Below are 16,490 nucleotides of genomic sequence, written 5' to 3'. Positions count from 1 at the left end.
TCCTTAGGCATTAATAAGAGCTTAACTGTGCAACCAAGAAGTTAACAGAAGAGTTCATTAGCTTCTACAAGACATGCTGTGATCCTCAGCTAGGACTGCAATGTCATTACTATGGATTAATCAGATCTGAAAATTAAATTTAGGTTGAATTAAATTTAATTTCTGCTGCAGTGGAGATTGCTAGCAGCATACTGAGAGCTGAGGTTAGGCCAGTTATCACTGAAATGTGGGAGAACCCACTTCCTTGCAGGTATAGCATTGCACTGCGAGCAGGGTGCGTTGGCAGAGGTGGGAACTCACAGGACGCAGGAGAACAACAGAAAGCTTCAGTGTCCTTCTTGTGTTAGAGAAAAAATGGTACGCTGTCATTCCTGTAAGGTTTACTGAATTTTGTAGAAGCTAGACATTGTGACATAGGCTTCCTCGTTGTTTGGTGACCTCATTTCACTGGTAGGCAGAACCTGGGATATGGTGTCACCATTGAGGGGCTCTGGTCCAGGCTGGCCAGAGGCATCCAGGGGAGAAGCAGAGGAACGGTTGAAACCATCATCGCACAGGGGCACCCCGTCGCTGTGGCACACCTCATATGTGCTGGAGCCGCAGTTTCCTTCGGTGACTGCAAACTGGCTGGTGCCCAGGAGTCTCTGCAGGGCTTCAGCTGGCCAGATTCCTCCGTAAGTCACAGATAGGTTTGGGTTGCTTTTGTCTGTCATCGCAGGGATCATCTTCAAGTCTGATCCACTCCTAAATTTTTCTGGACGGTTTTTCTCTGGAGCAGTTGATGGCTGCAGAAAATTTTCCAGTTCTGCCTTTGCTCGAATGCCATCCACTTTATGGATATGAACGTAACCAAAACTCTCTGGGTTAAAGCTTATATCAAAATTCTGCATGGCAAAGGGAACAGCACGGTCAGTTAACAGTGGGTATTAGCTTAAGAGAAAAGGTACTTTGATAATTCATTTGATCTTAGAAGGATATTTATTTCTTTAACTCTGACAGTAACCCTGAGTAGGCTGAACCATAGCAGAGAATAAACTATCACGTGGCTTAAAATCCTTTTCCGTATTAATCTGAATCTATCCAATGGCCTCCTGCAGGCAGCACCGTTGGAGAGCATTTTATGCTCTACATGGTGTGGTGGGAACTGGTGTTTCAGAGACTTCTCTGAGCCACGCATCTATTGCACATCTGCCATTTCACAGGAATGAGTGTGCCAACCCAAGTGGTTCCTTTCAGTTTTACCTTCCTAATTTAGCAGTGAGGGAAGTAAAATTTTGCCACGACTTCCTGAAACACATTAGGAATCCCTGCACTGGGGAGCATGGGGGATGGGAGAGTCAACTTAGACCTCTTATTAAATTAAGAACATGCTAATAACATACCAACTGGAGAGAAGAGCTATGATGAGTTTCTTTGTGAAAAAATGTACTATACACATAGTTTTAAGGCAACGGGTTAATCCCGTGCGTTATGGTTTGTAGCGTTTGTCCATCTGGCTTTTAGCTGGCAGAGCAGTTCATGTACTGCATGGTGTATGAGCAATTCTGCTGGCCGTGTAAGTGTACACGGACATCACCAAGGCTGTTTGCAAAGGGTCCCCACCCAGCCCCACGATCACAGTTTCATAGAATCATCGAAGTGTCTCGGTTGGAAAGGGCCTCTGGAGTCCAGCTGATCCAACCTTCTGCCAGAAGCTGGACCTGGATTGGGTTATCCAGAGCCCTGTCAAGGCAAGCCTTGAACATTTCCAGCAAAGGAGAACCTACCTGTTCTCTGGGCAACCTACAAAATGTTTAATTGTTCTCATGGAGAAAGATTTTTTTCCTATATCCAGATGAAGTTTGCCCTGATGCAACAGATGCCTGTTGCTTCCAGTCCTGTCACCATGCAGCCTTGTGGTGAGAGCACCTCCACCATCTCTCTACCTACACTTTAGGTATTGGAAGGATGTGATCAGTATTCCTCATCCCAAGAGTCCTTTTTTCTATAAACAAACTCAATTCCTTCAACCTTTCTTCATATATCAAGTTCTCCAGCCCTCTGTAGTTATTTTGCACAAGTCAAAGTTCAGGCATTAGTTGACTTACCTGTTATTTCCGTACGCTTGACTAGCATCTGCCTGTGCAAATGTGGTCTCTCTCTATAGTGTTAGTTTTGTTCCCAATAGTCTGTACCCAGGTGAAAACAACAGTGAAAATACATACATTTTTTGGCTTCTTGCATAGTTGCTCCAATGTTTTTTTATGATCAGTAAGGTTTGGCCACACAGCAGGCTTGATCCTGCAACAGTAGACAAAAAGGGGTTCAACAGCAGCCAAAGAGGGACATGTTGAGATATCAGAGGTTCCTATTGCGTCATTTGTACTAATTGTCACAAAGCCTTAGGGCTGGCTTGCATTACCCAGAATAACAACAAAGAAGTCTCAGAATAAAACAGAGACAGGAGAAGAGGAGTTATAAAGGTCACTGAATAGTCATTGTTCTTTTGTGTGCACAAATTGACACAGTTAAAGGAAGACACTTCACCAAGTACTGTAAAAGCAGCAAATCATGCTGGCGAAGAACTCATTTGCATCTAGCTGTGTTAACAGGGTTTTGCATGGTGAAACCAATTTCTGCAAGTGAAAAAAGATGCTGTGGTTAAAGTGCAAATTTGCTGATATTTGCCTCTGCATGTTTACATAAGTCAAAGAGGTGCATATTGTCCCACTCCTTGGCCAGCTATCTGTGCTGTATCGTAGCCTTGTCCCACAGGTCTCATTTTTACTGCCTCGGTTAGCAAAGTTCTCATGTGCTGCTGGAAACCCTCAGCTATGATGCATCTAGAGAATATTGCCTGACTGACATTCAATGTTGCAGTGATATAAATATAGCTATAGATGTATATTACTATATATTTAGTTTTATACATGTGTCTGTGTATGTGGGTATATATACACACATGTATAAAACCCTCTTCTTTTTGAAAGGAAAATCTCTGGTTCAAAAAGTCTCACTGTCTAAAAGCCTGTTTTTTCAGCAGTTTTACATAAGCAGAACTTCTAGCAAAGTTGGAGAACTGCAGGTGCTCAGCAACAGTAAAAAGCAAAAGCTAGAAATCTCAAGCCACATCCATACTTGCAAAGAAAACAGCACCAGGGAGCATTGCCTGGCAGATAAGTCCAGTGTCTAAAATGTTTAATCATTAAAATTGTTCTTGTCATGGTTTGACTGGGCCCAACTAGCACATTCCCAGACAATCCCTGTGTGAAACTCAGGAGTTAGCACAGCCCAAGTGTTGTCCCCAAAAAGCAGCTCGCATGCAACCGTCTTTCTGGATGTCGTGGATGGGCTGCTGTGAATGCCACTGAACGGCCCTGGGGCTTCTTCACTTCAGATTCTGGTTTCACCACATTATCTACATATCTGTTAACTTTCTTACATTTTTCAAGTACCTATTCTATATAAGCATATATAGCCACATATTTAAAAATATATTTACAGCTATCTATCTACTGCTGTGTAGCCAATATATGAAAAAAACCCAACGCTGACAAAGGACTGCTTGAGTAATGAATGTAGCTCCAGTCCCACTTCTGCTGTGACTGCTTTGGTGGGGGATGCAGAGCCTGGTTTCGCCATATGGCTGGCTGGATATGGACCCAGCTAGGCTGGTGGCTGATGCCATCAAGCCCTTGTTGCAGAGGTCTCTGCCCTGCTGCTTCCGAAAGTGCTGCAGAGCAAACACCCTGCTGACTCAGCCTGTGAAAGGGAAAGAGGCAATCTCCCCAGTGTACCGTTTCCACACCTCTTGGGACTTTACTAAAACCCACAGGTTGCTTTCTTTTCTGTGTCTTGCTTGAAGTTTTTGAGTCAAATTTGCCCCCAGTGAGACACCAACAGTAAGTGTTTCATGGTGACTTCAGCTCCCCAAAGGTCCCCGTGTTTCGAGCCCAAGACTGAAGTCTGCTCAAAGTGGCAGGTCATCTTCAGCCTGCCGCCACCCTCTCCTGTATTGCCCACTTCTACTCTTTGCCTGCCTTCAGCTTGATATAGAGGTCCAGAGATGGAAAGACTGTCAGAACAGGATTGGCTTCCAACATTTTTTCTCATACAAAGAGACTTAGATTACCTGTTTTCCCAAAAAGTTACGATCAGGATAATCATGACAATGGACAGCATGAATCCCAGGATGGACAGTACAACCATGACCACACTGCTATCTAAAGAAAAACAAAGAACATCAGCCAGTGCACGTAATGCCTCGCTGTTAAGCCACCGTAGCTGTAATGTCTCTTCAGACAATAAATTAGGAATTAATGCCAAGCATTGCACTTGCCTATCGTTGGACTGGTGCAGTGGTGCATTTCTCCTACCTCCCTGAAGGAGGAAAGAGGTAGGCTGCCAGAGCATCAGCACTTGGCTGATCTCCAAGCTGGGTTCCCAGATTGGATTAAAGCAGCTCAAAGGCTGCTATCACCTCCAGCGCGCTGAAGCCACCACTCGCCGCGTCTGTAGAGCAGCACTGAAGTGAGTTCGAACACACATAATGCCGAGGTGCCCCTGGGGACTGAAGGAACCCAAGGACCAGAAGGATTATTCATGTTTACAAGTGCAGTGATGAGATTTTATCCCTATTGTATTTGTGATTCAAGTGCCATGTTTGCACACAAATCCAGGACCCTGAAAAGGGTCATGTTTCATCGCCCTTTGTGCCTTACCTAAAATGCTCAGTGCAAGCTGGCCCTTATCCCTGCACGCCAGCAGACAGCAAGCAAGAGTGAGTCAGCCTTCACCTCCCTTTGCACCCCCCTCATGCCCTGACAGCAGCACTTCATCTGATCTTATCGCCCTTGAGTGAGATTTAACTTCATGTGGAGACTCAGCCCCAGACCAGAGCAATACAGATGCTTTCTGGGTCATCTCCTCCGGCGTGCCGGGTGCCTGTGAGGGCTGACCCTGCTGTGGCCACAGGCTCTTCCCTCCCCATGCTCTCGTCACTGCTGCCGCCAGGTCCTCGGGGAGCCGAAGACCCCTAGCTCTGCTTTCTTCCAGGTGGACCAAAGTGGTTTCTGCCCTTACATCTCTCTGTGGAGTGCTGCTCCCTTGCGGTCCGGAAGCTCTTGGAAGTGCTCCATTCGCTCCACGTGCCCTTAAAATAATCTCCGCTGGGCTGCGAACGTACTTTCACCTCATATGATGCATCATTTGCGAGGTTTTTCCCCAGTAATTTTATCTGAAGATATGGCGACTCTATTGTCTAAACACAGAAAAAAAATCCAATTATTTTTCTAGAAGACACAGGAAAAGTATCTTTGAGTTTCAGCAAAATGTGTGAGATCAGGTACATCCTTGCAGTACAGTGCTGATTCCTGCATGTCTTTGGTTACTATACAGGTATACTATACATCACGGCATCAGTCTAGTTTAACAGCAAGGTAGTCCAGACAGTATCAAGAAGAGAGGCTAACGCCAAGTAAAAGCTCTTTGGAAAATAGCTGGAAGTATTAACTGTGCTTTGCTACTGCCGACACTGCAGTGGGAAATATATGCTTCCCTAGGAAGGCTCAGAAGAGAGAGGGGAAAAAATACATTTTGCGGCATAAAAAGACAACTTCTGCAAGAGCAGCTACAGGAAAGAAGCTGAAATCCCACAGTGCAGTTCTGGTGCTCTTCAGTTCAATGTATTTGGGTGCCTGAATCCTTTTCTTTTTCTGGTTATGGTTCTCCTGTGTTCCCTCTGTAAAAACCAGCTATAGTTCACGCTTTCAAACACCCGCCATCTGGACTAGGGTTTGCACGGCTGCTCTTCTGACAGGGGACACAGAGGTCCCAGCAGCTGGGAAGCCCAAAACAGATCCAGTTCACAGGCACTTGCAGCCCGAAACATGGTCTGAGGGTGCGAGAGCTGCAGGGCTGCACCAGAAGCCTGGAGAGGCTCAGTGAAAAAGGGACGTGAAGAAACTTGCTAAATAAAAAAAGGGGTCATACAATACACTGACTGATAAGCACAGAAAACAAGAGCAAAACCACCACGGCAAAGAGCAAGCCATCCAAACACTTGGGATGGTTATGTCTCCTCTTTCCACTGCAAAGCCCAAATGAACGAAACTCCGTTAGCCCAGAGAAGTGTCTAACAGACATGGGTGCTGTCGGTCTGGAATTGTTTTGACTGATGAAATTTCCAAATTCCAAATATTGCACCTTTCCAAGTTTTCAGCTGGAGAACTGTAGAAATGCAGATTTGAGGGTTTTTACATGATACTGGTATTTCTGATAACGTTTAATTTTGGAAATTAGTGTAAGCTCACCAATACATCATCACTTACCTTCCAAGTACCTTCTTCCTGCCGATAGGCTATTTGGTGTATTAATTTGTCCTTTAAGTATTTCTTCCATGAGTGTGGTGTACTATAATGAATAAGATATTCATTTGCCTCCTTTTGGTATGTGATGTTTATATCAAATGGTACTTCAGGCTTAACTGCAAATGATAACAAATCAGGATATACAGGAGTAGAATAATGTCACTACAAAATAAAGAGGTTTTGAAATATAAAAAAAGGTCAAAAGGTCTGCTTCAAGTTACACCCGCTGCAGAGTGACTATTTTGAGCGACCATGTGCCTGAGGTCTACAGGGACCTGTGTCTGTGCCACTGAGGCTTCCTGAATGCGCCCTGTGAAGTACATCAGCTCTCACAGCAACAGAGAGCCCACACCTCTCTCCTCTCCGGAAAATGCATGTAGCCAGAAATTACGCCCACTCCTTCTGCAACCCCCAAATGCTTAATCTTTCCATGCAGAGCCCACAATTTCTAGAGGAGGGACCACCAGAGGTGGTACAGGCTGGCCCATAAACCAAGAGGTAATGTAAGATTATTACAAAACTATTGGACTGGGGCAGAAGTGTTTCATAAGAGAGGGATGTCACAGTGTCTATTGATCAAGGAAGGCAGCGCAGTGTACCACCAGAGCAGAACAGAGCTGCCCTACACGGGCTTCTCTGCAGCCCTCAAATGAGACCAAGTCCCAAAAGGGATAAGTCCTAAGGAGCCCCTCTTGCCATGAGTTCCCTATTTCTTGGCTCAGGCAGGTCCCCAACGTGGCTTTCACAAGCCCATTCATGGGCTCTCGGTGTCTCTTCTGTGCTGCAGGATGCCCGAGCACCTTGTTCAGACAACAGGCTCCACCAAGATCAAGGTGTGAAAAAGTGAGATCTTGCAACCTTGTGGTCCCTGTGCTACCGAGCTCATGCTAGACTTGTGGTGGTCAGTCCTGAAACTGCGCAATCCCTAGTAAGAGACGAACAAAGTGTCCCTGCTTGACAGTTCATCCACACTCTGGAACAGCTGCTTTGCCCATGTGCATGATTCAGTCTATGTCCAGGTCTGGGCAGAGTGTTACAATAAGCCAGAATTCAGCTGCACATTTTGAATGGAGGTTCGCCATGTTTGGCTTTGAAGCAAGGGGAACACCACACTCTGCCAACACCCCAATCCAGGCTACATGCCCTGCTAGGACACTATTTTATACTGCCTCTATGTCATCACATTGATGCTTAGGCTTTGCGCTGGGCTATTTTTTTCCCCAGTTACCCCTATATCTTAAAAATGTCCAAAATGTCGTGTCTTACCAATGTCAGTTACAACCAGACTTCTGCAGACCCTTCTCTTTGTCTCAGAGTCCATGCAAATTTCTTTATTTGAAAGTATATCAGTGAATTGTAAGAAATACGCATCTTCCTGTTTCTCCATATTGAAGCACACGTAATTGCGGTCTTCCTTAGTACTGTTGACCAAAGTGACACAACGTTAATTTCTTCTCAGTCTTACTATAATACAATAAGGGAAGAATCCTCGTTGCTTATTTCACATTAACTGAAGTGAGACTCCATGTGAAAAAAGAAAAAATACCATGCAAATAAGGAGTTCAAAAGATTGGTAGTGGTTTTTCTCATGGTCTTTGAGCACAACAATCAAGTGACGTGAGTCACAGTAAGAGTCCTGGAGCTTACCAAGAAAAAAATGCAACTATTAAATTGGAGATGTATGTGTTAAAAACCTTTGTATCTTTAAAAATTATCTTACTGCTGCCATTTTTAAATATAGGGCAAGATGTTTGGATGCTCACTGAAGATAAAGGGAAGTTTCTTATTGACAGAAGTGGTAGCAAATACAGGGTCAACAGTCAGCCAGTCCATGAAGGAGTCATATGGCACAGTTTCAGAGGTGGAAATACAGCTATGTGTTCCTCCATCTGTGTGACTCCCGTGTTTGAGGACTGTCATAAAATTTCAGTCAAAATCCAGAATAAATCCCGTAAAAAGAGAAAAATTCTAATAAACTGGGTGGAAAAAAATTCTAATAAACTAGGTGGAAAAAAATTAAGTAGTGATTGGACTAGCAAGATAAAAAGAAAAATTCCACTTCTTTTGCTGGCTGCCGCAGAACTTTCAGTTTCAGGAAAAACAGCCGAAGGGAAAAGCAGAAGTATGCTAAAGAAACAAAATCTGAGCTTCTTCAGCTAAGTGCATCAGTTAAAAAAAAAGGTGGAAAAGAGTTTCAAGGCCTCAATGAGAAGTGGAGATGAGTGATGTGTTTGGTAACTGCTGGGTTTTTGTATACTCATTCTAGTGTGTTTTTTGCGTGTCTGTGTGTGCAAAGACAATTGCTTAATTTTTGTCTTGACCTAAATAAAGGCATTTTCCTTGCAGTGGAAAATCAGCCTTCTTGCCAAAGAGTTTTCTGTGGAAAGGATCTGCCTCTTCATAAATATTTTTACTTTTCATTTGATAAAGGCTAGGTTTGGGGGTTTTTAAATATGATTTAATTTAAAAGAAAAATTATCTCAGTTCATGCTGGGCTACATCTGTAATTACAGGTGTTCCAGAGCAACAGAGGCAAGGTCAGGACTACTGGAGATGTTGTAATGCCCTTTACAGACCCTTCCAGCTGATTTTTTTTCTTACTAGGGATTTATGTTCTGTTTCAGTAAACTCTTCTTCTTTGCTGAATATAGTATTCAGACTTGGTAAACCACTCTGAAACAGAATTTTGTCTAGCTTTGCTGCTCCTGTTTCCCAGCATATGACAACATGACTCACTGGTGCTTAGCATTTTGCTTCCCTGAATTTTACCAAAGGATGGACTGACAGCACTTACCACAGGGCCAGGGTATAGTTAGTGTTGGGAGGAGGCAGCTCGGTAAAATTGCAGGTCAGGCTGCTATAGGAATCCTTAAATTCCAGCTGGCTGAAGCAGTCAATGTCAAAATTGTCTGGTTCGTCATCTCCAAAAGTCCCTAAGGAGAGATTCACAGGATGTTACTGAAAAAAACCCATGAGTATATTCTATTTGCAGCTCCATTGTATAGGAGGCTGTTTCTTTACGTGGTTGCCTGAAAGGAAGAGGATCAACCCACCTGTTTTTTAAGAAGCAAAGAAAGCTTTTTCAAAACGAAATTAAAAGCCACTTGCACCTTTCAAGGCTGCTCTCCCTGAATGCCAGTGAAGCCCACCCACTTATCACGCATGAAGGTACATTCTGCATCATCTGTCTGTGAACTATAAAAAGACACAGCATCACAGATGGTTTGGTCAGACAAGACACCCTATGTCTGTTCTTTTCTATTAGTCATGGGCAAAGAGGGACACTGATGTCAACCTGGAAGCCTCTGTGAAAAAGTCCCAGTGTCAAGTGCAAGACAGAGAAAATATATTGTCCGCTCTGCAGTTTAATTCCTCCTAAGTTTGAGCCAGGGACAGGGGAATTCTCATTTTAAAAGTTACGGATAAACTTTATACCAAGATAAAAGCAGGACCTGCTCCCTCTGAAAATCATTGCAGAACTTTCTCAAACATGTTTTCCTACTAAGAACCAGAAAATGCTGCTATCCTTGGGCATGCGAAGGGGAGCGAGAAATGTTCATGATGCCTGTTGAAAAGCAGAATATTCAACTCAAAGACCAACACACTTTTGAAAGTAAACAGAACAGAAACGTGCACTGGGGGATATACTTTGCACACTGCCAGAGGTGTCTGGGGCAGATGCTCAAGGCTAATGTCTGCTCAAGAGCAAGGGCTAGTTTCAGTGGGAGTTATTTGTATGGGAATTTCAGCTCAGGACAGCCTGAAAGTACATCAAACACCTTGTAGCTCCGAAGCAGCAGACCCACAGCCAAGGATGCAGGGTTGGCAGTTGCCATTGCTGCACCTGCGTCAGGACCAGCTGCGTTGCAGACAGCCAAGAGTGCCCGAGCAGCGTCCTCCTGCCCCTGCTCTGCCCCTGCCCTTGCTGCGAAGGTCTAGCCTGTCACCAGATTCCTGAGAAGACTGGAAAGTAATATGGGTGGTTTTAGGAAAGCAAGAGTATTTTAGTGTCATGAGGCAATTAAGCCCCATTTTGATTGTACTGCGAAGTTTTCTGAAATGTCACAAATTTGGGCTCAGAAGGGAAAGCTCAGACTTTCTGCCAGAATGCATGGCTTCCTGCAAATTTGCTTCGATGACTAATAAAACAATTGCGATTTGACTAGGAGCATATGTCTCAAGTCCTACACTTGGCAGGTATGAGGTCAGTGAAGCAAAACCTGATGTTTCTGAGAGGAGTCCTCTCCAGCAGAAACTGCCAGTTCAGCCTCATTTCATGAAATCTCACCCACCGTAGTCGGGCGAACTGGGAAAGGGTTATTGCCATCACCCCTTGAGCGGGTCCTCGGGGCAGGAATGCCTCTGTCTCCTTTTACCGGTGGTTAAGGGTAGCTGTGACGATACATAACCCTCTTCCCTGTGTCCAGGGATTATTCCCGATCCCCTGCTTGGTAGTCTCCTACCCACTCCTCAGATGTGCCCTTGCCATGCTGGGCCCCTGCCGCAGCGAGAACAAGACCTTGGCTGCTCTGGGGATATCAGTGACTCACACTCGCAAACAGTGTGGGGAAATGCCCGTGGAAACATTTCCAATGGAAAATCCCTCCGGGGGAAAATGATGGTCATCTCTGCTGTCACCCAGATGAATTGGATCACTGAGGGGTGACCAGCTACTCAGATACTGTGATTCATAGTCCTGCCAGTGATGTCCTATGAACCCTGGTCAATCCTGCCAGCGTATGGAGAGACCCAGACCTTGTCTGGCGTGGGAGCACATCTGAAGATGCAAAATGCTCATGGTTTGTCAGCAGTGAGAAAGCACAGGAGAGTTTTTTGATCACTTTAAAATGTAAGTAAAGAGCATCACCTCACAGGGTTCATCACAACCCTCACAGGGTTCTTCCTCGTGACCTTGGAGCTGAGGTGCATCTGGAGTTGGGTTTTGAGTAAGAGAAGAAATTCAGAAGTCTGTCAGGAATGCAGAGAAAAATGCAAAAGCAGTGCGGGCAGGGGCTAAGAAGGGGGCTGCTGCCACCAGCACCCGTGGTGGGCAGCAGGATGGACGGGAGCATCTGATGCTCCACTAATCCGGAACCCAGAGGCAGATCTATCCCCCAAGCTAAGATTCAGTGGCTATTTGCCACCATGAGCAACCGGTGCTAAGAAGCAATAACTGGTCTTCCCTTCTCACCGCAGCTCTGGTGGGCTCTGTCCCAAGGGGAGCCCAGCTTTCCCTGAGGGACAGCGAAATGCGATGTCTTCCACCAGCACTGCTGCTTTAGAGGGATAACCCGTGTAGCACAGACACAGACAAAACACGTGCTGTACAAAGCCTCTCTAATTGACCATCACATTCAAGAGAGAGACACAGAGGTCAGTGCAACTCTAGAACAAGCCCTGCAGCAGCTTCACACAGGTGAGAGTCTTGACCCATGCAGCCCCGAGCCATCTGGGCAGACATACATGTACAGAAATGTATATTACATAAATTTACATATTTGTGGGTAAAAGTATATATTCAAAATGCATATATTCGAAATTCAGGGGATAACAAGTAAGCTGAAATGAATCTGCATAAAATGGAAAAAACCTGTTTTATATAGACAGATACACCCAAAGCTCACATGTACAGATATGTCACATTCTATGCTAACACTTTACTTGCAACTACAAGGAGACTGGCTTATTTATGCTCATAGCTACCTCAAGATGATGCTAAAACTTATGAATTAGAATGACTGATATTCCTTTATATAAGACAGAGAGACTGCTTGGTGCTGTCTGTATATGCAAGCTACATATACCAGATTTTGCATAAAGACACAAACCTGATAATCATCTTATTAATAAATGGCATATCAGAAAAAAACCTTTCAGCTGTCTGCTACTGCTTTGCTGAAAAGTGACAGAAATTTTAATTCATTCTCTATCAGGCTGATTGCAAAATGAAAAGAAATAAAATTGTTTTGTCTTGTAGTTCAAACAGCTATTTAATGCTTAACCAGGGCAGTGCACCTTTGGTGCCTCACTGGAAGGAAAGCTGACTTTACCTCTTTGACGCTGAACTTTCACATTGAGATTACGTGCTTCCTTATTCGTGGAAATAACATCCTAAGCATAGAATATATGATAATTAAACCTCATGAATGGTGTTAAGTAAGCAATTTTAAATGCTTTTTCTGGTATGGTTCCTCCATGGGCTGACAGTAATTTTTTTGACTGACGTACATATGCATATAGCCTCAGTTACACTTTGCTAAACCCCAGAACCACACACACGAATGTGTTTGCTACGTAAGTGGTTTTGATGACTCCAACATGAGTCACACTGCTAAGGACTCTTTATATAATTAAACATTTACCAGATTATAACTTTTTCCTTGAGAAGCCTAGACTAGGCAGAGCCCTGAGCCTGACTGCTGAAATCGAGGCAGGGCTTGAGTTGGGGTGATTCTAGTGGGAGAAAAACTGCTCTCATAGCTACAATCATGGCAGGTCCTTCACAGAAATGGTTGTCTCTTGGGTTTGGACAACACCCAGCAGGATGGTTCAAATCACAGCAGGAATCTCATGAGGCGTTACCAAGAGTCTTAGCAGAGTCTGTGGACATGCTTCAGCTTGAAGCTCTGAAGCCACCAGGACTAACAATAACATATGAAACCAAAGGCACAGCTAAGCACCTGCAGGATCAGCGACTGAATTTCCAAAGTCAATGAAGTGACTGTCTCCATGGACAGAGTAATGTGAAATCTCTAGCGCTGATCTGATTCAGGCGGAACTCGTTTTAATCACAGCAGTTTTGATGTGGGTGGGAGAAAGAATACAAGTCTAGGTAGGAGGACCACTGAAGCCAGCCGTCCTGCCCGTGGGACCCCGCAGCCTGCTGCCTCCTGCTCCCCCTGCCCATGCTCTCCTGCGCCTCTGTGGCTGCCCCTTCTTAGCTCTGCTTGTAGCTCTCAGGGCTTTAGGGGATCTCCACCACCTCTGCCAGGCTGGGGGACAGCGCTCGGGAGGCAGTCTGCCGCTCAGCAAAGAGGAGGAGATGAAGGCAAGCGTGCAATGAGCTTTTCCCTCCTCTGCCCATAAGAAGGGGTGAGCTGATGCCTGCACTGGCTGGCGGCACTTTGCCAGGAGGCAGGGTGAGTCAGAAAGGTGAAGAGTGAAAGCCAAACACCCATCACGGGTGATTGTTTAATTTGTTGGCCAAACCCACGAGACATATAAAGAAATCATAAAAGCTGCTAATTGCTCACCAGGGATTTTCAATCTGTTTGTCTTTAATTCTAAGCAAATTATGGCTTACTGGAAGTTAGTGACAAAACAAGGAAAGGGATGGTCATATCTGCTTTTGGGAAGCCCTGAAGATTTCAGTGACACCAGTGATAAATCACTATCATTGACCATTTACCACCGTAGCTGCTTGCCAAAGCTGGCTCTAAACAGCTGCAGATTGTATAAACAAAAGGCAAATAGAAAAAACAAGGTTGTTAGATGCAGTTCTGAGCCACTCCCTGTTCTCTTCTACCTAAAAAACTTATCATGCATATCCTATGTATGTATGTATGTACATATGTGTACATGTTATATGTGTTATAATACATGACACACAGGGGAAAATGAGATTCCCTATCTGTGAGAGAGCACAAGAACATAGCCGTTATCTTCCTAAAAACCAAAGGCTCTTTTGCTCCCAAACAATGGAGCCCTGAAACTACCAGTAACTGAGCAACTGCCCATGTCCTTCAGGCACAGTGCAACAAGCTCTGTCACTGCTGTTTGTTTAGTATTAGACAAGTCAGAGTTTAACAGATCTGGGACAGTGGGTATATTGCTGCTCTTTATGTTTTGATTTTTTATTTTGATGCTGCTAAATAATTTTCACTTCTCTAAATGAGACAATGAAATCCACAATAAGCCTAAATTTAAACTATTGAATTAATTTATAATTATTTGCTGAGTAAGAGATAAATGCTCTTAGCAATGGGCTGTGAGAACGCCCTGGTTGAGTTGCTGCTTCAGCCGTACTACAAGGGAGATTGGGGACTATCCCCCAGATATACCTGATGCAATTACTTAAAGAAAAAGCAAAGAAGTTTGGCTTTTGAAGTGAAACAGTTTGGGCCAAGTTTGAGGTACATTGAAAGATTTTCTTTGGAGGAACCTGCCAAAAGCAAGAGAAGCCAGAACCTCACCCCTCTCTGATGGCAGCAAGAGTGACCATGGACTGCAGGGGAGTGAAGCGGTTCCCTGCTCCCAGGCATAAGTCCTCACATAAACACTAGATACAACGAGAGAGGATTAACAGGTCTGATCTTGCATGCCCTCTGAATACCGCTATGGTCTCCCTCATTTCATACAAATCTGGGTGTTACAAGGACAGCAGACTTGGTCATTAATTAAATTAAAGAGGTATCCTCCAGCTCCACATCTGCCTCAGGTACTGGCACTAAAAGAAAGAGACTGGAGGTTAAAACACTAACACATTTAACCCAGCAGTTGCATTTTGGAGCTCTTAACTCAGATTTTTCAAGATCATACATGAGTGGAAAGATGAAGATGAAATGACTCACCATCACCATCTGCTGAGGTGCAACCACTTTCCCCAAAAGTGGTGTGAAGAAACAAGACGAAAATGCTCAATACTGTACTCGTCTGTGTCATCCTGAGCATGCTGCATGTGTGCAGTACGTGTGTGTGCGAAACCCGCGCTCACTTACTTTATACCAGATGCAGAACAAACCCATTGCCTGATAAAGAGACCGCAGGCAAGGGGAAATGTAAACATGCCGGCAAGGATGACTAGTGGCAGAGAGCAGGAAGCCAGCGTGAAGATATTTGCAGAGCTTTTACTTTGAAACATGCTTCCCACTTCAAAACTAAGGACCTTCTGGATCAGGTCCATTGACTCATTGGGCCAAATATTGTCAAGTCCAGTGGGTCAGGAGCACGTTTCATGAATGCTGCTCCTGGCTTGGCTAGTAGGATTTTTGCTGCTGATTTCCCTGAGAGCATGGTTTACTCCTCTTACCCACTTTCCTCTCAATGGAGGTATCCAGGTCCAAGGGAGAAAAAACTTCCAGCTATGAAACACTAAGTGTGATTGTTGTCGTTTTTTCTTTAAGTGTTGGCATCAAAAGGAATGTGGCCAGCAGGCTGATGGAGGTGATTCTGCCCCTCTGCTCCACTCTCATGAGACCCCACCTGGAGTACTGCATCCAGCTCTGGAGTCCTCAGCACAGGAGAGACGTGGACCTGTTGGAGCGGGTCCAGAGGAGGGCCACAAAAATGATCAGAGGGACGGAACACCTCTCCTATGAGGACAGGCTGAGAGAGTTGGGGTTGTGCAGCCTGGAGAAGAGAACGCTCCAGGAAGACCTTGTTGTGGCCTTTCAATACTTAAAGGGCACTTACAAGAAAGATGGAGAGAAATGTTTTACCAGGGCCTGTAGTGACAGGACAAGGGGCAACAGTTTTAAACTGATAGAGGGTAGGTTTGGACTGGACATAGGGAAGAAATTTTTTATGATGAGGGTGGTGGGACATTGGAACAGGTTACCTGGAGAAACTGTGGATGTCTCATCACTGGAAGTGTTCAAGGAGTGGCTGGACGGGGCTTTGAGCAACCTGACCTAGTGAAAGATGTCCCTGCCCCTGGCAGCGTGTTTGGACTAGATGATCTTCAAAGGTCCCTTCCAACCGAAACTATTTTGTGTTTCTATGAAATGCTGACCGAGAAAAGCTGTGATTTAAAAGACTAATCCTGCAAAACCTAGCTCCTGAGAACAAAGTGGTACATCTCACATTTTTTCAGGCTTTGGACAAAGCAGAGGCAGAAAGCGGAAGATAAAGAGGTGTTAAATATTTCCTTCACACACTTTCTGTGGCTGTATACACCAACGCACACTAGAGCGTAATGCAGGGCCGTGTACACAGCTGACTGATGTGGCTAGCTACAAGTGAGCTGAAGACCTGAAAGAGAAGAGCAAGCGCTGGCACAGCCCCGGCTGCACCAAAAAAGCTTTATGTTGGAGGTGTAAAGGAAACCGAGGGCAAAGTTGGTAAGAATGCCCAAACAAACAGAAAAATGATGGCACTATAATAAGGAGACTCAATATGGAAGCCACAGCAGCTTTCTCATTTGCA

The 16,490-nt window shown here is 44.7% G+C and overlaps 1 protein-coding gene across 1 annotated transcript; it reads right to left on the bottom strand.

Moving 5' to 3' along the window:
- Nucleotides 1-380: 380 nt before the first annotated feature.
- IL7R (interleukin 7 receptor) lies at nt 381-15,017 on the bottom strand. The gene is made up of 8 exons (XM_009822094.2): nt 14,918-15,017; nt 9,142-9,280; nt 7,614-7,768; nt 6,309-6,463; nt 5,062-5,239; nt 4,112-4,202; nt 2,205-2,280; nt 381-884 (listed from the first exon to the last, which is right to left on the bottom strand). The coding sequence occupies exons 1-8, from the start codon at nt 15,015-15,017 to the stop codon at nt 381-383; spliced, it is 1,398 nt and encodes a 465-aa protein (XP_009820396.1).
- Between the last annotated feature and the right edge of the window lie 1,473 nt (nt 15,018-16,490).

This window comes from Gavia stellata, chromosome Z (genome assembly GCF_030936135.1).
Source record: "Gavia stellata isolate bGavSte3 chromosome Z, bGavSte3.hap2, whole genome shotgun sequence".
Lineage (NCBI taxonomy): Eukaryota > Metazoa > Chordata > Aves > Gaviiformes > Gaviidae > Gavia > Gavia stellata.
The sequence above is the reverse complement of the archived record's forward strand: the minus strand, read 5'-3'. Positions and strand labels throughout refer to the sequence as shown.